The sequence below is a fragment of the Pholcus phalangioides genome, unplaced genomic scaffold (genome assembly GCF_987345545.1).
Source record: "Pholcus phalangioides strain wild (caught in Gottingen) unplaced genomic scaffold, Ppha-v1.0 ptg000014l_1, whole genome shotgun sequence".
NCBI classification, from domain to species: domain Eukaryota; kingdom Metazoa; phylum Arthropoda; class Arachnida; order Araneae; family Pholcidae; genus Pholcus; species Pholcus phalangioides.
The window spans coordinates 25,785,141-25,811,830 of record NW_028301607.1 but is presented as its reverse complement, the minus strand read 5'-3'; the positions used below and the strand labels follow the sequence as shown (position 1 = coordinate 25,811,830).

The 26,690-nt window shown below is 32.8% G+C and overlaps 1 protein-coding gene across 1 annotated transcript; it reads right to left on the bottom strand.

The window, feature by feature from the left end:
* LOC149078361 (serine/threonine-protein kinase/endoribonuclease IRE1-like) lies at positions 1-26,204 on the bottom strand. The gene is made up of 22 exons (XM_089242014.1): positions 25,973-26,204; positions 21,294-21,402; positions 19,993-20,029; positions 18,698-18,843; positions 18,459-18,587; positions 17,358-17,400; positions 16,596-16,657; positions 16,414-16,473; positions 15,400-15,586; positions 15,010-15,091; positions 12,997-13,159; positions 12,467-12,840; positions 11,285-11,330; positions 10,352-10,442; positions 9,989-10,118; positions 9,716-9,875; positions 9,184-9,377; positions 7,351-7,492; positions 5,645-5,772; positions 3,736-3,859; positions 2,873-2,940; positions 1-1,293 (listed from the first exon to the last, which is right to left on the bottom strand). Exons 1-22 carry the CDS (start codon positions 26,063-26,065, stop codon positions 649-651), a joined length of 3,213 nt encoding a protein of 1,070 aa, XP_089098140.1. The 5' UTR covers positions 26,066-26,204; the 3' UTR covers positions 1-648.
* Positions 26,205-26,690: the final 486 nt, after the last annotated feature.

The window sequence follows — 26,690 nt, the reverse complement described above, 5'->3', positions numbered from 1 at the left end:
TGCCATTTTAAATGTTTAATTTTTCCCAGGGTGTCCGTATGAGGAGTTAATTTTTGTATTTCAATAACTATACATCCCCTTGTAATGTGAATGGCATAACTGAGGTCTCCACGTTATTTGGACATTTTTCTAATTAGAAGTATGCCTCTAGGATCAATAGTTTGCAAGTAATTTGTGGCAAGGGGAATTAGCTATACACACTTTATGTATACACACACATATAATATACAGGAATTTATCCCATTTGTTGATTATTCATTCTTGATTATGAATGTTGGAGATGTTCTGGTATTTTTCTCTCAAATGATATACTATAAAAATTTCATTTTGCAATATTAAATACAAGGATACGAAAAAAAAACAAAAAAAAAGACATGCACATGAATGTTGGTGTGAAACACATAAATTCTAAAAAAAATCGTGATGTGCTGATTTTAAGAAGAGAAAACTAACAAATAACTTCATGATGAAAATGAGTGTCTAATGATAATGAATATAACAATCAATAATATAAAATGTATGGTGTCTGACAGTGGACGTTGAAAACCAGAAAGAACCCTGTGTGCATGAATACATATATGGTCCAGTCCCCAGCTCTTGCGCATAAAAACAAATAAACACATGTAGAAAGAACAATCATTAAAACACTCAAAATGTGTCTGCTTCACCCGATTTTTCAATGGATATCTTTTTAGGTTTCTTCTTTTTGTGTTTCTTTGGCCGTTTATCAAATCTTTCAGGTAAATTTAACAACTCGCATTCTTCCTGAACAATATCCGATGCAATGGATTCCTCTCTCAAGCCAATTTCACCTCCAAGATCAAAGAATTCTTCACTTTCTTGATCATTACTACAGTCCATTGCTGTACTGTGGATTTCTGTGGAATTTTCACTCTGCACAAAACTATCATCAGTGGCTAAAGTATTCCGTTCAAGAGTTGGTTGGATGCATTGACAATCGGAGAAATTTTTCTCCTGCTCACTGCAGTAATTCAAACCTCTGATGTCTGCAGAGTTTTTGTCTGCATTCTCAACTCCATGATAGAGTTTTTTGCTCTCGAGTCTTTTCTGCTTCCAATATGAAGCAGCAAGAAATGTATAATCCAGATATGGAAACGATGAGTTTTTGTCGTAGTATTTCACAAAGATAGGCTCATCTTTGCAACATTGCAAGGCAATGTATGTATGTATAAGAAGCTTGGGGAAACGAGAAGTGAAGTAAGTTACAAAGTCTTTTGGAATCTCTCCCAAAGATTTCTGCAACTCCTCTGGAAGCTCCCTGTAGTGATGTTTCTGAAAAGTTTATTAAACCTAAAATTAGTAAAACATGTAGAATAAATATAACAAAATCTTGCTACAATGATACTTGTATAACGATAAATCTCTCTACAATATATTTTTCTGAAATCTTATTTCGAGTCGTCTTTAAGCTAATTGTTAAACTCCTCTTGACAATGATATCCTTCACTGAGGTAAATTTCTCTTCCATAACAATACTTTTTAACCCTTAAAGGGCTCCTGCCATTCATAGATTATGAGCATAGTAGCCTCCTATGACGATTTGAAACTTTTTTTTTTTAACATGAAATTTTTACAATGACATATAGATGGCGTATGCACCTATAAGTTTTCATTTTTTTTAATTATTTTATTTCTCTATTAAAATAAAGAAATTAATTTTTGTGACCTATAAATGTTTATACATGCATTTTTTGGTGGTACCAACAACTGCAATTTCAACAAAAGCATAAATTTCATAATAATGATGCTGCTTTTCGTTCTAACAAAAACTCTATCTACAACAATAGTTTTATATTGAGATTTCACTGCACTATACATCCGGATATTTGAGATTTATTTTTTGGGCAGAACATGTTTAGAAATTCCCGTCACAATGCATATCTGTCATTTTAATCTAGGATTTTCCAAAGTGGGAAATTTTTTCAAGGCACCTACTAACAACAGGATTTTGCACCATGTGCTTTCGGAAAGTGTCAATGAACACTGAAGATGTCTGTGGAGCTGTAATAAACGAAAGTGCCCACCCGCATTTACAGATTTTTATATTTTAAAATATACAAATCTATAGGTATAGATATACATACAGATTAGTACACTACATTTGTATTTTATAAATCGGCTTTGATTTTTGAGCATCACAAAAATAAGCCAGACCTTAAATCCAAATAACTTTTACACAACACATGCAAAGTCAATTTTTAATATATCTTTGGAAAGATAAAGATTCAAAGTTTTTAATGATAAGTGCTCAATCTCAATTATCAGACAACAAAATACACAACAGAACAGCGTCACAAACATGAAGTATTAAAAATTGCTGAGTCACAAATTGGTATAGCATGGGGGCTCTAGCTTGCTATTACCATATGTGAGGTGCCGTTAGATTTAGTCTTAGAAAGTTCTACAACAAGATAATAAAATAAAAACCGGTAAGGAGCATTCAAAAATTGGTCCAAAGTTGCAAAATTTTTTATTTTTCTCAAAATAACGTAAGATATGACTAATAAACTGCTTCTGAAAGATAGGAAACAATTTGAGAGAATAGAGCAACTTGTGTGGGGATTTCACAAAAATGCAGAGTTGCTATTGCTTTACTAATAAAAAGTATTCGTGTTAAAAATTTGTGGCAGTGTCTCGACAGAGCCTTCTCTGGTTTGTTTGGTTGAAATTTTTCCTGCTGTTTAAGCATGAGAAAAAAAAATTGCTATAATGATGAATGAGCATGAAAAACATAACTTCTTTCTTGGATAACTGGCAGATTATTCACAGAAAATTATTCTAGTGAAATATACAACATTTAATAATGAAAAATAAATTAACACTACTAATTCAATAATAAAATAAAGTTTACTTTATTTCTCAAAGCTCTTAGAAGATCTCGCACAGAATGTCCCCTATAAGCTCTGAATTTTCTGAGATCTGGGGAGAGAGGAAACAGAAACACTATATAACGGGAACTGAAGTTCCTGGATTTAATTTCGTTGGGTAAAAATCATGCTACAGTAAAATTCTGAAATAACAAGTATGAGACTTAGAACAAAAATCTTGCTATTACGAGTAATTTACATTGCTTTGTCAATAAGATAATATTAAAACTTGACTCAAAATAACTTGCAAATGAAGACGGTCAGATTGATAGTGTTCAGTTAAAGGACTGCGTCTAATTTATTGCAATAAAAATAAAACATTTGAAATAATGATTAGGAGTGAAAATTGAAATTTTTATTCAGCCATCAATACAAAAAAAATTTAATTAGTAAAATTTGCACCTTTTTCTATTGCAGCAAAAGGAATTTATGCCACAGCCGCAACATTTGATCGCAATCATTTTCTCTCTCTGCATGTTTATCCAAATGTTACAAGGTAAATTTCTTAATTATAATAGAGAGAAGCACAAGCCATATTGTCATACTAACAGTCATTTTTTTTGATTGGTTGCTACATAGAAATGGAAATTTTTACACTTAAATTGTTTTTTTAATATCATTATATGTGATTTGCCATGGTCTATCTCACTTTAATGCCATTATTTAAGAATCTGCATAGTTATTTATAAGTTATTTCAGGTCGGAAGGGATTTCTTATGCATTATATATATATATAACATGAAAAGCAAATAGTAATTTTTCTAACTCTAGTTATAAATAGACTTAAATATGTATTGTATATACATGGGAAATAAAGAAATTCTCAGGCAATATAAAAAAAAATTACCAGTCTGAAGCTCAACTGTTATATGGTTCCGCCAATCTTCTCTAACCACTTCATAAGAACCTCGTTCGATAATTTTCACGATGTCACTATCAACAGACTCTTTTTCGATGCGATCACTTATATCCTAAGAATCAATGATTACCATCAGCATCCGATAAATTTATCAGTATATGTTTGCTTTTGAGTTACTGAAATCTGCAAAAAAGTGGTATCTTTGAATGATACAGTGCCTCGATACTTATACATATATGAATGTTGTTCTTTTTTAACTGTGTGTGGCAGCACACTCGAATTCCCTTGCCAATCGTTTCTGTGACAGATTACAAGCAAGTCTTGCTCTGACAATATGTTTATATTTTAGATTTTAGTATCAGATTAGTACTTAGTGTTTGCGACTTAGATGGTGTGAAAATGAAGTGCATGTTTCTGATTGGCCTTAAAAAATTTTACGTGCAGAACAGTTTATACAGAGAAACCTCTCGATAATGAACATCCATAGGACTAAAATGTTTGCCCACTAACAGGGAGTGTCTGTTAATATATCTCAAAATACATTGAATCCCTCTTCAAAAAGGTCAGTTAAAAGGGCGTCAGTTATGGGAGGTTCAACTGTATCCATCGAGTTATAAACTGGAATAAAAAGCATATTGAAAATTCAAAAGGATTACAGGAAGATAGTGGTGAGTCAACTCTTACTGTATCATGCTATTGCTAGATGGTCAAGGGCATTTCAAGTTGATCGTAAATTACCTGTGGGCACTTTTCATGCCACTGGAAAATAATTGCATATGAAAGACACAAGGTCAAGAAGAGAGAGAGAGATAGAATCAATGCCTCACAACTTAATGGAGGCAATGGCTAAAACCCCCTTTTTGTTGAAAGGAAAAAGGCCTAGAAGTATCTCAGCAATCCCCCTTATTCCTCCCCACCCACAAATTCATTAGACTACGATTTGTTTCCAAAAAAATTTAAAACCACTAAGATGTAAACTTTGCAGTGAACATTCCCATCATCATTTCTACAATAAGGAGCCCTTTTCGAAAACTGTCACAAAATTATCTCTTCAACAGAATACAACATTTGTCTCATGTAAAGAATAATGTAATTTCAACCAGAAAAGATTGCCTTAAGAAATTCTAATCATTTCTACATACATATACCAGTCATTTTCTTATCCAACATGTGCTGCAATTTCAGAAGGAACAACCTTAATATATCAATACCTCCAAATCTTCAACATAGATTTCAAGATTAGCAATCTAATTCTTATGCAACATCCTGCGAACATTCTTGCATTATTAATATGAACTTCAATAATTCCAGTGACGAAATACAGGCCTGTCATTTCAACGGGGGGGGGGGGCAAAGAACTCAATGTATATATTTATATAAACCATTTCTGCTGTATTTTTTAAAGCCAGGCCAGTCAAGGTATGATAATTATTTATCATCAAAGACTACTGAAGTGATACGAGGCTCATTCATCAGAGCATGACTAACAATATTTATACACGATAATCTCAAGTTAGATTGTGGGGATCCAGTGTATTATTACTAAAGAGCATGTTTCGGCCCAGAGAGCCGAATGACTTGTATAATTGAGCCAGACAGTTTCATTACACTGGATCCCCACAAGATTACAGTAAAATGATTATGAAATACATTCATATAGTGACTGCATCTTCCTCTAATCATCACAGCTGTAATAATGTTTTTTAATTTCATTGAACTGAATGAATGAACACCAGAACTTTGTCACTGGACTTATCCCGTTGCCAAGATCTCTTCCAGCCCAGCTGGCAGGGTCTGGAACAGTTAATTGAACTGCAGCATAAAATATTTTCATTCAAAGTCAAAAGGTCAATTGGATAAGACAAAGAATTAAAATAATGTGTGTTCAAAAGTATACCTGAAAAAAGGCAAGCTTCTTCTCTTCGGACCAGAACAATGGATGTTTGACTACAGCATTGATTGAAGGCCTCTCACTGGGATCATGCTTTATCATCTGCTCGATTAACATCTTTCCCTCAATATGACCTAAAATCAAATTCAAAGTTTTTAGTTTAGCATGTAAACATGATAAGAAACATGCCAAAATGTGCATATACAAGTAAAGATAAGGATCAAAGATTGCATTATAGTCATATGATTTTACGTATGCTTTTAAAATTATACGGTTACATAGAAAAGCTCACCAAATTTTCTCTCTTTTTTTCAGCAAATAATTCTGAAAAAATTGTGACTTTATTTTGTTTAATAATGTTAAATGATGAAATAATTTAATAATTTCAAATTTTATTGATTTAGCTCAATGAGCCATAATCAACCTTGCAAAAAGGAAATAATAATTTAATAAAAATTTGCAACATCGGAACATTGCAAATAAGCAATGCCAGAGCTTTTGAGCAGGGGTGAACAACCTTTTTACACCACGGGCCAGATTAGAGGAATATTTACCCTCTAATCTGACCCCTTTTTATTTTAACTTCTGAAGGCTACTACTTTAACCTCTTACACATTTCTCAGAGGAATATAACTTTCACAGGATGTATGATTAGAGGTTGTGCACCCTTGCTTTTAAGTGTAAGACACTATTTGGTATGAGTAGCAAAAAAAAAAATTGTGATGCACATCAAAAAATTGTATTATTACAACAACTTTGTTGTGCATCTGAAAAGAGAAGGATCGCAGAATCATCTATGTGTTAGTTGGATGCACAATACAGATATTTAATATTTTAATGTATATAATCAATTAAATCTTAATTTTTTTTATTTTTTGTGAATTTCACTACTTAGGAAAAAAATGTCATCATATGGTTTGCAGCAGCGCATAACACATGTATGCAAATTCCATTCATCAATAATGAAAGATTGAGGAATTGAAGGGATTGCCTGTTATAGTTTTACTAATAGGAAATCTTCAAAAAAATATATTTGTTTAAAACTTTAAATTTTTAAAATATTTATTTCTATTCCAACTACTTGGGAAAAAAAACTACAGATACTATGCAGCGATATAAAGTATATAAGCTATATTAACCTTCAATCGGGCACATCTAGTCTGTAAGATGAAGTACCCATTTTTTGTTATTGATAAGTACAAACTGTGTCAAAGGGCAGGGTTTACCATGAGAACTTGGTGAACCCTGAGACTGGCTTTACCCCAGAGAACTTACCAAGAGAAAAAGGAAAAATAAAAAATTTTACCTAAAAATGCAAATATAACCTTGTTTTAGCAAAGAGTTTAGTTTTACAAGATTTCCATTAAACCTAAGCAAAAATGGAAGTTTTAATATCAAAAACGAGTTACGTCTCAGCATGTTAGGATTTTTATTGTGCTTGACCAAAGGTTAAGAAATTCTGCAATTTTTTTTTACCTATAATCTATAAATTAAAAGTAAGAAAATATAGCAATATTCTATTCTTCTGATGTGTTGCAGAAAAAAATTTCATATGCTGGTACAATGATGTGTGAAGCAATCATTTTTAAAACTAAAGCTCCACAGATTTTCAAAGTTCTTTTTAGATGTCATTCTCAAACAAAAACAAATACACACACGCGCGAGTGAAACATGAAAATAAAATAAAATGAGATATTTGATTTCCTCCTTACCATCACCAGAAAGCTCCTTCAAGCTGTAATCCTCATTTAAAATATTTCCCTGTCTTCTAACGGCATCCCCAAAAGGATGTTTTCCTTTAGAAAGGACATAGAAGAAAACGCATCCAAGAGAGAAGATATCAACTGCAAATGTCTAAGTCAAAAAAAAAAAATCTTAATCTTTCCAATCTGTACAGTGATAACAAATTTCACAGCAAGTTCATTAAAAAATAGAAAAGTTAAACACATCAACATAAGCATTAATCAACTGCTAACTAGTAAAAAATAACATTGAATTTACATTGCAAAAATGTATTTGTGGATAAATTTATGTATATAAAATTGATTTTCTGTGTGTGTGTATGTTCTCTATACAAATATACAATATAGATTGAAATTGGCGAAAAACTGTTGGGCAACAATGGTTTCTGGGTCTCAACAATCACTTTCAGAACATTTACTTTGGTTACCTTGGTTCCATGGCAATGCGTTTCAGATGTGTACATGCCTTTACAATGGTTTGTCACTTCTTTAATGCTGCCAGTATATTTACAATAGTTTACGCCTTTATAATGGTTTGCCACTTTTTCAATCCTTCCAGTAATGAGGCTTTTTGAATAGATGTCAGAATCATCATCAGCATCACTTTGAGGGTCAGGCAAAGGATGATCCCCTTAGAAATCAGTGTTAAAATTGCCAATTTTACTGTATAAATGCAGAAACTTAGTGGGGGTTTCCTGCTACATCAATAAGTTTAAAAATTGTATTGAATTCTCGATTTTTGAAATATTGAGTTCGCTTAGAAATACGAAGCCCAGAAAATTAAATATGAAGTAATTAGCCAGACCTACTTTTGAGTTGGATATCCAAGCAATAACATTGATTTCAACTTTTTATTTATATCCTCTCAAGCAAGAAAATTAATGTCTCCTTATTGTCTTTTAATATTCAACTGCATAAATTCATATAGTTTAGGATGTTTTCAAATTAATTATGGGCCCATAAAGTACATCAAAGAAATTTCACAGCTTTAACTAAGCATTTTTTGAAACAGAAACAGGCAGATAGATAAGTTGAAGTTCAAGGGCAAGGGGAAATCTAAATACCTAGCGCCCCTTAAAAAAGAGAAAATATATATTCCTTTCTACGCTTCTTTAAATGTAGATTTGTTTCTTTCATGAGTCCCGCTGTAAGTTGCCATATTGGTTAACTTAGACACGGTTTGTCTGTCCCTCAAAGAAAGAGGGAGATATCACGTGATCCAAAAAGCCTCATAGAAGAAAACCCAGGCAGCGCCGGGTATTATAGCTAGTAAAAAATAAAACTGCTTAATATTCAGGGTATTTATTACAAAACTTATCTGACTGTATACTCTGTATGTATAAAGAATGTACATAACATGTAAGTTAATTATTATACTTCTAAGTTGCGATGATCACAACCCTCTCGTTGGTTATAATGCTGAGGATTAGACTACTTGCAGTGTTACATTTTTTACTACTGTGAATATGTACTATTATTCATAATCTGTTGCAACTAGACCCTATACACACTTTGTAAACATTCCTCTGAGGAATTTTAAGTGCATGCCGAAGAAAGTGACACATGCATATATTGTGTGTCTATAACATATTTATGAGCACCTGAGGTAAGAATGTTTTGTGTTTAAAGTGCTATTATTTCCCTTCCAAATCAGATGCCTAATTTTTTTGTGCTTTGTAAGTATCGTGTTGCGGTCCTGTCTCTGTGGAGACTTTTAAATGAGACCTGGCTCACATCACATTCATAATTTGTTATATGCTAATCATCAAAGCTGTTGTAAGCTAATACATCAAAGTGGCTTACAGCTCTTGTTTCCCCCATGAGCATCTCAGGGGCAATCCAACCTTCTGTACCAGCAGCCCCAGAACGTTTCGAGAAAGAAACTCTGCCTTTTGCTAGCTTTTTGCACATGCCAAAATCTGAAATGAGTGCTTTTACTTCTCCAGATGAGCTGTGCATGGATATAAGCACATTGTGTGGTTTTATATCCCTGTGAACTGTAATGAACAAAACATTAAAATTTAAAAAACACAAAAGCAACTAAAAACTGCATAAAGAGGAAACAAAAAAATTTGATCAACAGTGGAACCAACAAATAAATTATCATTTTCATTAGACATATTTGCCCATCAACTCATTTATCCTATTCACAATTATTTTAATGATATTTATTATTTATTTACACATTTATTACTTATTACACATTTATTATTTATTTACACATTTATTATTTATTACATATTTATTATTTATTACACATTTATTATTTATTACACATTATCACTATAATGTGCACAATATATCCTCAAACACAAATAAAAAAACGATAGCTCACCAATATCCAGAGAATGGAGATGCAGCAACCCAGAAGCTGCTTGTTGCAGCAGACAAACAGGATCTAAATTTTGGTGATTGAACAAGTCATTCTCAACATAGTCGACAAGTGTGGCGGCACACAGCTCCAATGCTATATAGCAGAACTGTTTATCTTGTTCCTTCACGGAAAATTTGCAAAATTTAAAATAAACAAAACGTGTCAAGAATCAATATTAATTTGAAATATTTTAGAATTCCAAGAATACTCTTATTTTTAATTTTGCGATCTTACCATGCAAAAGTATCGTATAACATTTGGATGCTCATCAGATTCTCTTAAGATATCAGCTTCCCGATTTGCAAAACTCACACATTCAGGCAATATTCTTTTAACAGCAACTTTTCGATTCTCGAATGTACCTCTAAAAACAGAAATTTAAATAATTATAACAAATGATGAGCAGGTGATTTGACAGAGCTTGACAAATTTTCATGGTATATTTATATGGAAGTAATGATTATATATAGAATTGCAACAAAGGATTGCAACTGGGAAAATAAATCTCGAAACCCATTGATAATAAATTCAAATGGAATAACTATGAAAAAGTAATTAATGTGCTGTAGAATTTCAATAAAGCTCTACTTAACAAACCTATAGACAAATGTTCCATCGCACCCATGACCTAGAACATTGGAAGGATCAAAACAAATTTTTCCCACTTGAATATGCCCTTCTGGTGATTCTGAAATATTGATTAGAATAAATGTTTCCAATTAGTTAATCATTTTGGATTAACCTTATCCTGAAAAAATTTTTATTACAAATAACAAATTTCTAGAGAAAAAAATAATGCTAAACAAATTAGAAAGTATTACAAGAAATTACAAGGGTAAAATATATGCATTTCACTCATTTTTTTCCTTTAGGCATATTTATATAATTTTTAAAATTATACTACATATTTTGATTTTTTTTGTACCCTGCATAACCATAGCAATCCATGACTAATGAGTTTGTTTCTTGTTGAGAAAGTTCCTTCATAATGAAACAAAAAGCAAAAAATTTCGGTTTTTATGTTAGTTACAGTAAATACAGTGAAACCTTTCATAACAGACACCTCTGAACAACAGACACTTTTTTCAAGAATAGAACGCATAACATTGGACTAACATTAAGGTGAACCTCCGAACAAGGACTTCAGAATAATGACCACTTCTGGACATGAAAATGAAAGAAAATGATATATAAAAAAATTGCCTTTAAGGTTTGCTCTGAAGGATTTTTTCTTCCTTGAGCCCTGCAAACATAAAATCAAGTGTAGGTTATTCGCAACATTAGTGGATTTTAAAATGTAGTTTATGGTCCTCAAGGTTCCAAGCTAAACTGGTGCTGCCGTGGTGGAAATGGCAAATGCATAAATTTCCATGTCACGTAATTATAGTGTTGAAAGTCTACCTGCTTTCTGCAGAGAAACGTTTCATTCTCAAAATTGGGGACTGGATTCCAGCCTCAAACTTCCCTGTATTACCATAATATTTCATATATATGCTACTACGTTTGCCTGTAATACGAAATATTACTTACCAGTAGGTTGAGATATAATGTTGGATGTATACTGAGAGTTTCTTGACTGCAAAATAAAATAAAATCAACTATCATAAATAGAGCCCAGAGGTTCAGGCAAAATGCAATAAATGTTGTTTTTTTTACTATTTTAAACTTTAATATAAAAATGCCTTTTTTGAATTTTTTCTGCCGTAAATGCCTATTTCAACATTGTTTTATGTTGTTTGCCCATGAATTTTAGAGGTCATATTCTACTTGGATATTTTAGGCGTTAAAAACGTAAAAACAATTGCTCATTTTAACATTTTCAAGTTCTTATTAGAAATATTAAAATATGAATGCAAATAGGCGTAAGTGCCTGAGAGATAGACATCTGACAAAACAGCGTTATCAGGCATAGGAGCAATAAAGATTTTGATCTCTATTATACATAGTATATTATACTATTCAGACAGCAATAAACATATCATCAAACTCACATCAATATTGTGAGTTCTAGTTAAAACATAATTACAGTTATTCACTAGTTATTGTTCTTTAATTTCTTGCTAGCATTATTTATTGTGCATCAATTACACATTTAGTACTCGATCAAATCACTTCCAACTTAAGATTGAAGGAATCACAAGCACTATTTTTTTTGATATGATAGTATCAACTTGGCTTAACATTAATAATGTATTATTATAAACTAATAAAGAGCAACAGATGGTGTAACAGCAGCCAGTTTTTTAGTCAATTTTTGGACCCTTAATATCTTAGTTCTTATTTTTCTTTTTTCCCATTAATTATAAATTTCTTTTTTTAGTGCCGTTTTGCCTACCTATTTTACAGTTTTTAGCAACTAAACTTCCAGTCTCTAATCATAAATAATTAGCATGTAATTTATTTTGCAATCAAATTTATAACACTATATTATGACAAGAAACAGAATTGAACGTGGCATGTAGTGACATTTTAAATCTAAGAAATATATCAAGTAAAATTTAACCTCAAAACAATAAAAAGGTTAAATTTCCTATGTATAATATACACATTGCCATGATCAGTGTCTGAAATCAGGGCACTTTATGAAATGGCCAATCACTTCACAAAGTGTGTAGACATTGTTTCATTAATTGTATGATTATATTTCGAAATACACAAAAAAATCGAGAGCCACTATGTATAATATTCATCAATAATAATAATAATGCATACCTGCCGATAGATAAAAATTCCAATAAGTACACAGAAGAGTAATATTAGGATGAGCAGAGCTTGGACAGCGAATTGTGACAATGGATTGCTATCGTCATCAAATGTTAATGTCTGAGTTCCAATACTTTCACGCACATTCAGCCCACTATGCTGATTTTGACCATTTCCAAAAACAAACGAAATATGTAAACTCTTCTTTGAATCATGAGCAATGTCTTCAGTGGAATTTTCATTGAAACAGTGTGCCGATTTCTTCAATCTGTCCTCAAATTTATTGTTCGCATTATTTGAGCCAAGTGCCACTTGCGGACTGCCCGCGATTTGTAGTAAAGGTGCATATGAAGAATGTGCATATTCGGGAATCTCATAAAACCCTGTTGAAATTAATGGAATGGTAATTAACAATGTGATCATATTTATATACAACTACTACACACGCAAAAGAAATAACATCTAGTCATAAATTGAACATTAACCAATTGTGCATTAATGAGATCAAACAGCTGTATGACATGAAAATGTATGCTTACCCAACATGATTGATGAAATTTTATCACTAGAAGAACAGAAAGAGTCACTCTTAGTATATTCATTGGTTTCATTGTCATCTTTGTGTTCATCGATAATAGTTACGTTTGGGTCTTTGGCTGTTATATTTGGGCCTTCCAGTAAAAGTGGTTTTCTTTCTTGCACCTAACATCAACAAAATGATTAAAATAGGCATAGTAATGCATAAAGAATACAGTTTTTTTTGCATACCATGAATGCAGGCTACTCTAGCCCTGAGATCCTTTTTTACTCGAAAACGATAATGGGTAAAATAAAACGATGCTCTAAGTAATAAGGCATAGCATAATTACCATGGGAAAAAAAAATCGGAACTAGTTTTTGTCATTTTTGCTAGGTAGAGGTGCTAAACAAGGCAACTGAGTGTATCGGAGGCTGGCTAGGAATGGTGGCAACGGTGGTTTGATATGCTGTGATTGCACATAGTTTTTTCATCTCTTGGTAGGTGCTTAATTAAAAACACAATCTAATGCTTTTAACTATAGTATGATTAACATTTCGTTTAATCTTTAATTTTTTTTCAGAAACATTAATTGAAAATTTAAGCTCTGATAACTTCAAAAATATGCCATATACTTTGGCCCAACATTTTGATGGGTCAAAGGTCATATTTTTGCAACTCTTGGTAATTTTTTGTGAGTACACTTAAAAACATAATTATGCATTGAACAATTATGTTTATTTTTTAAATGTCTACCCTATTTCAAATTATTGTTTTCAGACTGCTTCAATGAACACCAACTCCGGCCATATTGATATATTGCAATTTACTGCCATCAACGAGATGGGTAGGAAATGAAAAGGCGCCATCTATCTTGAATATGCCCTTCTTGAAGTTATGCAGACTACAGTAATGACCACCTGCAAAACTGTTTAGATGCAATTAGATCTGTTGAAATAAACTAAAGGCAAGCTGCAGATAACTTTGAAACACCTCAAAGTACCATTGAAAACAAACTTAAAAACGCATTTCTATAGCAAATCAGGTCAACCTGAGGTTTTTGGTGAGGAAGAAGAACTAGCATTTGCCATCATTTGCCGAACTAGCATTTAGTCATCACATTGACTAAATGCGTGATTATGGGTTCCTAATAATTAAGCCTCCAAAGCCTGTCAAGTGGTCTTATTTTGGTCAATTCGCACGACATAAGATTAAGTAAAAATTTCAAAAATATGTAAACATTGTTATTTTTATGATCAAGTTGAAAGTTTTATTATGAGCTTAGGTTAAAAAAATACCCTAGCTTCTTTTCACTTAATGCTTTAAGATAGGAAAAAGTGAAGTGGGCCAAAGTTACCAACATACACAAGGGTAATAATTGGCACAAAATATATATGTTTTTATTTTTTTAATTAGTTCAAGTTAAAAAAAAATTGTTTTTTATTTACACGTGCATAATGTAAGATAGCCTATCATTATAAAAACTTCACCAGAACTTCTAAAAGTAGTAATAATATTGAATTTATTGGAAAGTGAATTAAATTTTTTCTTTAAATGGGCTAAAATAGCTTGTGTTTTATGTTTATTTTAATCCAAAGGATTCATTTCGATAACACTACTGTGAAGAAGTTGATATACATGAAGTTATGAAGAATTGATCATTCATAAAGTCCTAAAAATTGCCTGGCTGTAACACAGGGGTCCTTGGAGAGATACCTGGTCATCTGTGAGATTAAGTGAACACACACACACTTTTTTACTTTATTATATACCAAATACTACTCTGTAAAGAGGTCAGTGGCCTTCACCTTATTACAAAATAGGGTCTATGGAACGCAAACAATTAAGAATCCCTGCACTAACAGCACCAGTAAAAAAACATTTAATTTAAAATCCAATGAGGGTTTTTTAGAAGATGCAAACCAAAGATGATTCCAGAAATATTCTCTTAAAAACAAGATAAATTAAAAATTATTTTTTAATTTAGTTCAGCTGTATATACAATGCAATATGGATATTATAACAGGATACTCACAGTTATTATAGGCTGTTTATCATTGACAAGCGATGTAAGCGCATACAGGCCATACTTATGCTGTCCAACATAGATTACTGGGCTATAAATAAAGATTAAAAAAAGAATGAAGAAAAACTTACCAACTGCAAGCATTATACACGGTAGAAACTTTATAGCAAACTATCAATTTAAAAATTACCATAAATTTAAATTACAGTGCTATAATTGCAATTTTTCACTCAATTTTACTTTTCAATCCTGTTCAAAAGTGATCTATAGTACTTTGTGATTGCAGTAGGTCATGAATAAAATAAAAACAATGAAATAATAGAAATTAGAACATTGTCTTTGCTTGGAATTGAAATACTAATTCATGTAGTGAAAGTGAGTTATTCTGCATGAACTTACAACAGTCTTGTTTCTTCAGTCCTCTTAGAAAACAAGTTCTTCCAATTTGATGACGATAGTTGGCTAGTAATATGGTCTAAAGTTTGTGAAGATAAACTTGAGAAAGGCAACCTATGCAAACCATCACTTTCGAGAAGATACATTCCAACTGCTGGAGAGCCAAGATCAAAATTCCATAATATGTTCCCTGAATTAAAAGTATTTTTTAGAATGAAGAAGGGAAAAAAGACGAAATCTCAAAATTATTTGAATATTTATATTTTTAACAGAGCAATGACTTTCATACAAGTAAAACAAAATTTGAAACAAATGAATATTAATAAAAATTGTACACATGCACAATAACTATTTCTAATAATTTTATACATTTAACAACTTTTTTTTAATGATAGATACAGTAGATCTTAGACCATAGTTTTAGACCCAAACTTTTTGTTCCATCACCCCCTTCTTCAGAATTTTGTTTCTCTCATCACCCCGAACTCAACTCAAGTGAATCCATAAGATCCTATGTGTTAAATACGTAGGTCCTATCACCCCCCCCCCACGGGCCATTTCCCTACCCACTTTGGGAAACACTACCCTGGATTATCCACTGTTTTTTTCCCCCAGAATTATCGGTTAACTGATATTTGTACTGTGGTCACAAACGGTTCATGCATGGTTATAAAAGGGAAAGTGAAATCTCAAAATAATTTGAATGGTTATATCTTTAATAAAGCAGTGACTTTCATACAAGTACAACATAATTTGAAGCGGTTGTATGTTAATAAAAAATATAGAAATGCGTAAAAGTAGAAATGTATAAAAGTAGAAAAATGTAGAAATTGCAGTAGAAATGTAGAAAAAAGTAAAATGTAGAAAATTGTAAATTGGAAAATCCAGCCATATTTAATATTCACAGAGGAATCAGAAAAAAAGCATAGGGAGCTCTCCTTGAAATATCCAAGTTTGACTGTATTTAAATGTATCATAGGTTGACAAAAATATATCATGACCATATAAAATACTTACCATTCAGTTTATCCACAGACATGATTCTACCATCAGAACTAGAAGTGAAATGACTGACACCTGTACAATGCAGGAAAAAAACAATAATTAACATAAAAAATTTTTTTCAATAGACACAGCTTAAGCACAAGTATTTCTGTTACACAAAAATTAAAATCATTCTCTAGGCATATAATTCTTACCATACTGCTCATCAATTTCAGGCGCAAAAATGGAGGAGTAATCAAAATAAGTAACATTCCACCTGCAATGTGGAAAAATAAATCATGCAAATAATTTTAATAAATAAGAGAAAACTAGGGAAATGAAAAAAAACCTCCATGGAAAAATGCATTTCAGAATTAAACGAGAGCATTTAAAAGGCATTTCAGAACTAATGAGAGAAACAATTTGAGAAGTAATACGAAATTATTTCATAATTATTGAAATAAATAATTTTTTAATTATTGAAATAAATAATTTTTTTAATTATTGAAATAAATAATTTTTTTAATTATTGAAAGGAGTAATTTTAGAATTGACGGAACAAAGTATTTTGCAATCTTTGAAAATTCGTAATTAAGTGAAAAATATTTCCAAAAATACTTTTAGGAAAAAATAATTTCAAAAATTAATGAAATTCATTATCAATGAAATAATAATTTCTGAATTATTGAAAATTCATATTCAAGGAAAATTAATTTTAGAATTGATGAAAATTCATGTTTGGGAACAAAAAAGTCAAACATTAAATAAAATTCTCCAGCAATATAGGGTCCCTCTGTTTGACTCACAGTGCTAGCCCCTGTTGAGTTCACCCATTAAAAACGTCACTGTGTGAATCCACAAGTGACTTGTTGGCCCAGGGGCTTCTTAGAAATATTTTTCTTTGACCTGCAATGACTAAAAAGTTGTGTGAAGACCCCCGTTTATAGTAAATGTGAATCATGAAAAATAAATCTTACCTTTTGTGGCCACATTTTGTATCATATATAGAAACTTCAAACTCTGCAAAAAAAACAAAAGAAATGAAATGTTCTTATTAATAATAAAATAAAATATTAATTTTTTTTTGAAAAATTTATTTACTTAATCACTATTTTTCAGATGATTAATAAGTAGAAGAGAAACTTCAAACTTAATTTAATTATAATCTGATCACCAAACACTATACTACATACATGCTCAAACCATGATTCATGCCAAATGTGGCCTGTAGTACAATCTACAATATTTGATGGTAAGTTGTTCCAGTCTATAATAGTTCTTGGGAAGGAGCTAAATTTGTGACAATCTGAAGAGGCAAAGATGGGCTGTAATTTTTGGGAGTGATTGAGTCTAACAGAGAAATGAGAGGGTTCAATTAAAATGTTGGAAATGTCGATATTAAAAAAAACCCTGGAGGATTTTGAAAAGAAAAGTTAAATGGGAAATAAGTCTAAAAGAGGAGAGCAGTTGGATATTGAGTTAACTTTGTTGGTATCTCTTCTAGATTGTCATTTGTTAATTAACCCATGAAATGCATTTATATGTATTTATTCACAACAAGAAACTAATTGATTGGTTTATTAACAAAATTTAGTTAGTTGTTTCATACTGTGTGTGTGAAGTGTTTTATCGCAAAAAACTTTTGTGTACTGCACAGAAAGTAACTTCATTAACACTTTCAGAAGGCATACAGTTCAAAATACTGATGCTATTAAACACCCTCGAAAGAACAAAAACTAGAAGGAATTTAAAAATATATTGAAGGTGATTTTGAGCAAAATATAAAAAATATTGTTGTAGTAGTTTTAAATTTGAAAAAAATTTGTTAGAGAGATTTATCGTAGTAAAGAATATTGTTGTATTGCGAGGTGTTTACATTAGATCATGGGGAATTTCATACAAGATTTGAAAAAATATTGTTGAAAAGGGATTTACTGTTACGTATTGAGTATTGGTGTAGCAAGATTTCCTTATATATCAAAAACTAAAGCAATAAAATGAGAGCTGAATGAGAGCAGTTTTTTATAAAATAAACTACATAAATAAAAAACCACATTTCAATGATGATGATAATTCACCTGTTCTTCCGATAAAAATGGAATTTTTTCCAACAACAGGACATGTTTTTCCAGAATCCACGACAGAAGAAATATCTATCTTAGAACCGGTCTGAGGGTCCAATGCAAACCACGTGTCAATTTTCTTCCCTGTAAAAAATTTTAATTGAAAAAAATATTATAGTTCGAGCGCATTCTGCTGAGTTAAATTAGAAAAAAAAATGGTGAAACCGGCTAAAATTAATGAAATATTTTTTCACCAGTATACAGCATGCCATCGCTGCTTTGAAATGGAGATCGAGACACCAACTCAGATATTGTGAAAGGGAGCTTCTTGAACTGCCTTCCATTCCCAGCAGCGAATACATACAGGCTTCCATCTCTTGGATCCGGTAGAAAAGTTGTCCTTATATGGAACAGAAGAAGGAAAAAAAAAAAAATAAACCAATGATTAATCTACATCAGTTCCAGTTTAAAAAGTGATGAATAACCTGGATTTTACTGTACACTTTAAATATTTATAAAAAAAAAAACCCTAATTAAGACTCTTATTTGATTTATTATTGGTCTAATCAAATTTTTAAAAAATAAACAGCAAAACCTCTTCTAATGGCCACCTCCGAACAACAGTAATCTCCGAATAATGACCACATTTTGTTGGAACCGAACGTGCGACATAGACCCAACATTACAGGTAATCGCTGAACAACTATTCCCAAACAGCCACTTTGGACATGGAGTCAGAAAAAAAAAAAGAATTACACATATTGCTACGAGGAAAAATAATTTTCAAGCTGATTTTCAAGGGAGTTTCCCCACCCCGATTCTATGGGGGGGAGGTTATGTGTGCCTTTTTTTCCTAGGTACAAATGCTAGGTGGGTATATTAGAGGCAGTGGAGAGGGACCAAGGAGAAAGGAATTGATCATGGGTAGGACCATAAAGAACTATTTGAGGTTGCTAGTACACCATCTTGGTTCATATCAGCTTTTCTCCCCAAGTTGTGCCTGTTGTGAGTTCTAAGTTGCACTGTAGATCAATTAATCAATCATTATAATATTACAATATAATCATTTTCATTGTATATTACAATATAAGTTATATAATTACCATAATCAATTACAGAATGGATTATCATTTCACCTCTTATATAGATCGCAAATTTTAGTTGGTTTTCTTTTTCAGAAATAAAACAACCATTCCTAATAAAAGCCACATTTTCACGGTCCTGTTAGTGGCTGTCGCTAGGCGGTTTTACCATACATCGCAGTTAATAAAACTGTTGATATATTTACTGTAATGTTTTCTTCACCACTTACCTCCTGTGTAGTTCATTTGAGGTGGCGGTGCTGTAGCAGCGAGAGAAAGGGAGTCATGATGTTTTCCTACCAATATAGTGTGTGGCTTGTTAGTTGCTAGACGTAATGGCTGTGTTGTGTTTTTTCGTGTGATTATGTTAATCTTTCTTTAGAATAAATTAGTTATTTTGTTATTTAATTGATGAGTAGTTCATGCTTTAAAACAACATTTCTGCAAAATTCCCAACAAAAACTCACTTTTTGTTTTGTTCCAATGGCAACTTCACAACAGGTTCTGAAAGAGAAAAAAAGTTGACTAAGTAAAATATAGTACTTGTGGGGGAGGGGCATCACAATTATGTGATGAGGGGAAATTATTATCAAAAGGTAGTTGGTGAAGTGGATAGATGAGAATAATGTATTGTCAGATAATCAGCATGGGTCATGTGTAACTAACCTCCTTTACTTCTATGATCATGTGATGAAGGCTTTGTATAAGGGCAAAAAATCTAGATGTTGTTTATCTTGATTTCCAGAAGGCATTCGATCGGGTCCAACAGGGAAAACTCTTGAAGCGTTTACACAAGAACGGGATTGGCGGCAACTTGCTCAATTGGATAGAATTGTGGTTAAGAGATAGGTCACAACAAGTTATGGTGAACAGGGAATTCTCTGGTTGGACAGGCATCACAAGTGGAGTTCCTCAAGGAAGTGTCCTTAGCCCCATACTTGTTTTACTTTTTATCGATAAACTTGATCTGGGTATCGATGGGATTGCTAGCAAATTTGCAGATGACGTGAAGCTAATGGGGGTAGTCGGGAATCAAAGCGATAGGGAGTTGCTCCAGACCAACTCAAACAGGATTGGAGCATGGGCAAATGAATGGACCATGATGTTTAGCGTTGACAAGTGTATGGTTGCTCATTTTGGTTCGAACAACCCACGGTTCTCTTACAAGTTGAATGGTGTCACTACCCCGGATGCAACTAGGGCCATCGATTTGGGAATTCTCATTAACGAGCCGCTTAGGTTTTCTGAACATTGTTCAGCGGTGGTCAAAAAAGCAAATAGAATGTTCGGTTTCATTTTCAAAAAAGGTCTCTTCGCGTTCTTTTAAAGTAATTCTTCTGCTTTTCCGAGGCATTAGTATGCTGTAAAGTTTGGGAAACCATACCTATGGAAGGACATAGACTTGGTTGAAGGGGCACAGAGAAGAGCTACGCGTGTCCTTATTGGTACAAGGGGATAGATTTATAAAGAGAGATATTTTTTAATCACCCTGTATATTGCAAATCATTGCTAATTAATCTGCATTAATCATGCTTCATTAAACACATTGTATTTGCCTAGTTTTTATGATAGTTTTTGCAAAACAGTGTCCTAATTAAGCACATTGAAAGTAACGTGAAAACATCTTTATTATAGGGTTAATGATAACATTAAGAATTCTCAAACACAAAAAATATTTCCTTGAGTTATAAGTTATAAAATAACTAAATTACATAATTTTTATTTATCGTGGACCCTCTTATAAACGTGAGTAAAAAAAAGTACTCACTATCTTCCAGAGACCAACGAACAGCCCCAGTTTTTCTATCCAAAGCGAGAAGAGACCCATTCAGCATAGATACCAGCACCGGAGCCTCTGGTAAAGCTAGAATTTTTGACTGGAAAGAAAAACAAAGAAAGAAAAACTAAACAAAGATCACCAGCCCCAAAGCAAAATATATCAAAAACTACAACGTACCTACAGTGCACCACACAAGTTTAGGCACTTTTATGAAATTTGCTCTTAAGTTTAAAAAAACCGAATAACTAAAAATGATAAGGATTATCAGATATTTCTTCAAATATTGAAAAATATTTTTCAAACCTCTTAATATCAAAAGCAATGTTGTAATTCATAATGAAACTAAGCTTTTACGAAAAGCTTTGACCTACTAGGCTTTTTTATAACAATATTGTTATAAATTAATAATTAATTAATTAATAATATCAATTTTCATCAACCCTCGGGGCTGTCTTCTTAACCAGTCATCTGGCTACAACAGCACATGCTGTCGCTGCCATTTGTAACCATATGCATTACGAACATGCAATTCAATGTGCACAAGAGATGCTGCTCCACTCTAATTTACCGGGAGCTCAAAGTTCTTACTATCCACGTCGCAAGAATCTCTGTCCCAGCTGCAAGCATCCGCAAAATGCCAGGTATTTTTCAAAGGGTTTGACAATCAATACGTCGCCATTGTGAAACGTGCATAACTGTGGATGGTAAGAACTTTGAGCACTTGTGAAACTTAACGTATACATGTCCTTGTGTAAAGTATTGCTAAATAAAGAGTTTTTCCACCCATTATTGGCTTGTCATTTCTACATCTTCGTTTATCCTCCAGCTGATCAGGTTGGGGTTTCTGGTCATACATTCCTATGTGATCCTGTTTTGGTTTTGTACCTAAAAGTTTGCATGTTAAGTTTTGTGAATCACCCTGTATATTCTACTGGTAGAGAAAATTTGCAAAAAAGACCCATCAACACTGAGAAGTTAACATGTATACTATATTAAAAAAATTCATATGAATCTTATATAAGCAATGTGTCCAGCTGGAAGGATTTTCTTCCCCGATGGTCCTTAACCTCATTTGACCGCCACATATTTCCCACCTGAATATGGGAGCTATGTCAGATTTGTGTTGGTGAAACCTAACAATGTGCTTATGTGTCCACCATTGTGAGTGTCTTGTGTTCAGTAGGTGTGGTGGCGCTACCCATCCTCCAAATCACTGATGCATGGATTTGCAATTTAATGTATGTTCTCGTTGTAGGGGTGCTGACCATCATGGCTCAAGACAAAATCTTTACCCAGGCAGGACCTGTTTCTGGCACCTCTCTTACCCACCCGCATCCCAATTTTTCCTATCACAGCAATTCGTAAAGAAAATTATAGTTTTTCTCACCCTTTCATCTTGGATTTGGGACCCCCTCCTACAGCGGAATCCTATGCAGCTGAATATCCCACGAGCCACTGGGTCAAGGCAACTGAGCTTTTTTTAAAAGGATAGCCAACTCAAAATTTGAAAAACTCGGGAAAACTTACACACCAATGTGTATTAACGGTCTAGCAGGTCCCAAAGCCGGATTTTTGCAATATGGAACTAACAAACATATAGAGGCTAGATAACATAACTGTGGGCATTTATGATGGAGTTTTTACAGATTGGTTTTATTTCCCTCCAACGATCTCGGAAAAAATTTCAGAGGTCGAAAAAATTTATACGGTAAATACACTGTTTCTGATGTAGGTGGGTAGCCAAAAAGCATAGTAATTTCCGATGTAAAACTCCCAGAAATTTGAAAATTTGGTATAATAGTAGTTCATCAGGAATGCAACTTGAAATCTCGTCAGTCTATTCATGACAGCCCGCAGGGATATATATTTTATACCAATACAGTATATAGTACTTCCTTCGTAGTTAAAAGTACTGAAATATTTTTCAAGGTCACGATATGGCACGAGCATGATAGACGAGAGGAAGAGGGGAAAAAAAATTAGTACAGAGAGAGAGAGAGATTTTTCCCTCTGGACTTTTTTTTCCCTCAAAACTCAAAAAATACAAAATTTTAAACAAAGTTTTCAAGTGTAATTTCCCAAACTTCTGGGTATTTGATGCGGTATAGCGTGTCAGAGCTATCTCTGATGTACAAGTCTTTCAAACTTTTTGTCCCATCACTCCTTCCCCTCCAGAAAAACAAACTGTACCCATCACTCTCTTTGCTGAACCAATAGGCAGTGCCGTCTTAACGCATGGGCCCACCCGGGCACGGCCCGGGGGCCTCAAGAGAAGAGGGGCCTCACAAAAATGAGATCTGGTTGAAATTTCCTAGAATTTACCTGTTAGGGCCTCAGAAAAACTACTTGGCCCGGGGGCCCATGATGCTCTTAAGACGGCCCTGCCAATAGGATCCCATGTTTTATCTAGAGTCTATCACTCTCTCAAAAAGGGGTGATATCACCCACTTTGGTAAACACTGTAGTACGGTATATTTGAATTACGGGGGGGGGGGGGGGAAACTAGCTTATGCTGTGTTATGAACTTGAATAATTTTTAAATTAGAGACACAGGTTTTGATTATTGTGATATAAACAAATTTATGTTTATTTGTTACTTGAATAAACAAATGCGAGAAATATGATCTCAACTTACATCAGTATATTTATTAGTTTTGAATTCAAAACAATATTGTGAAGCTGAGGGCCGAAATTAAGAGCACACAGCTGAACAGAACACGCATAACTTTTCAAAGTGAGCTGAAACTAAACTAACCCATAGGATCCCATGCTATATATCATGGAGGAAAGAATAACAGGAGGTGACATCAGGAACAAAAATTGAAGCCGTTGTGGCAACCCTATGGGCTGATGAGTAAGCCCAAACAAACCGCTCTTTTCCCTATACTTAACATGTGTTTTGCCGGATCGAATTCTTTTAAAATATTAATAACTAAATAAATTTAAGCACCATGACCATTTAATGCGTCTTCAGGTAATCTACATGATCCAATAAAGGGAAAAATAAAAATCTTATCCTTATGTAAGGGGTTGTTATATTTTTAATTTATTTTTGAAAAAGGGGAAGATCACTTTTCACTCTCGACTCGTCATAAGTTTTTAGTTCAGTGCTTCAATTTATTTTAAAAATTTGATGCAACACATTAGTGTCTATGGGAATATGATTAATTTAAATAATATGAAGCTGCAATAAAATGCAATTTCATAATTTTTTTCTTTTAACTGTTTATCTTGCCTTTTTGTTTCGTTCATCATTATGATAGATCCGGGACATTTCGAAAATGTTTCAGGCCCGTGGGAGCTCGTCTTAAGCTTTACATGAGGAATTTTGATTTCTGAATCAGTTATGAGGTGCTCAAGCACCTTCTGACAGGGCCATAGCTAGGATTTTTGCCACCCGGGGCAAACATGATTCAGCCGTCCGGGGCAAACAGCATTTTGTTGCCCCCGTGCCTCAAAGTACTGGAAGTGCTCGAACGTCGTCTGCCACTGTGTATTTATGATTTTGCTGCCTGTAGGCTGTACAAATTTTGCCACCTTTCTTCCGTTCCACTCTCATATTCTTGAATACGTATTACTGGAAATATATGCCGCCCATCCGAACTTTCCGCTATGTAGATGTATTGAGAAAAAAATACTAAAAAATAAAAAACTTTTTTTACGAACCGCGATAAGTCATCTCTCTGGCCTATAGTATTGAGAAAAATAATCTGGGCTGCTTTTTTTTTCTCTTCATTTTGTACCAATTACTTTGCTTTTAAAGTGGTATGTGTACAAAAATTTGACAAAAAAGTTTCGAATTGAATTTGAAATCTAAAATTGTGTCTGTGTTCTAGTTTTTGCCTGGAATGGAGAAATATTTCTACAATATTTTAATATATACAGCTGAAAGACATTATATATGCTACTGTTTTGCATATATAATGTTTTTCGCAAAAAAAGTCAGATTTTTTTCAAACACCACTCGTTCAAGTGTCTTTAAACATTGTGTCTCTCTCAGCATTGAGGTGTTACATGCTTTGGCATAATTTTTTTAAAATTAAAATGCCGAGAAGAAATTTTGTAGCACAAGATATGGGTAAATTTTGGTTATTTTTGTAAAAGGTTCCATGTTGTTAAACTTAATATTCTAAAACAAATAACAACTAAAATTGTAAAAGCTCTCGTTCAATTGTATAAATATATCCAAAGAATTTGAGGGGAAAAAATTGAGTTCCTAAAGTGAATAGTAAATTTTTAAATTATTTTTAAAAACGGGGATTTTCTCATAGGAAAGCATGGGAAGCCACGGTTTGTTTGGGCTTACTTGGTCCCTTTAATAGAGCGATCACTGGCTTCATCTGGCAACCTAGATTCCCCTTGCTTTCTCAACGGACGCACTGGTCGCGTCACCTCCTGTTATTCTTTCCTCCATGGCTATATATATAGATCCCTTCACCCTCCTAAAGGGGGCGATATCGCTCAGTTCAGGAAACAACGAAATATACCTATGCTAAATTTGCATTATAGCATAGGGTAGAGAAAAAAAAACAAGCTTACGCAGGTGTTGGAACCTTGAATAATTTTTGAATTAGAGGCGGAAGTTTTGATTATTTTGATGTAAACAAATCTATAATTATATGTAAGTTAAATAAAAAAAATGCCAGAGAAATATGATATCAACTTACATCAGCATATTTATTAGTTTTGGATTCACAAAAAACATTGTGAAGAAAGACGAGAGCCGAAATTAAGAGCACGCAGCTGAACAGAACACGCATAATTTGTTAAAATGAACTTAAATTGTGCAAATTAAGATCATTTTGTGCTAATCAAGCTTGTACATTATAACATAACAAAATATCGTTTATTTACTATAGTCTGTTTCTGCCTTCTTAGAGCTGGCTACTAGGTAGTATTAATTCCTTCTTTTTGTCTCATATTTCATGAGTGGAAAAGAAGAAAAATATCACAGGTAAAACATTAAAATCTATATTATAGACTGCTATGATGACTAATTTTAATCAAAACGTTATAATTAGAACTTTTATAATTAATGTAAATATTAATTTTTACCATGTTCTCATAATGTGACCATACTACCTGTATTTTTGGGGAATAAAATTATTTTTTTACACAGAGTATCCTGCTTACTTATTATTCTAGTGAAAATACTCATTTTGTCAAGTATGCCAAGAAAGCTCAATCTTAAAACTTTTTAATCCTGTATTCGTTATTCGTTACGGGTTGTGTTAATGATCGTCCCTTTTTTTTTCAATATGGTCACATAAAGTGTGATGATGATGATATCTTCATATTTTATGAAATTAATAGGTTCAAAAAAGAATAAAAATGACAAAAAAGTTATTTATGTATAGCTTTCAACCAACATATACTGTAAAAAAT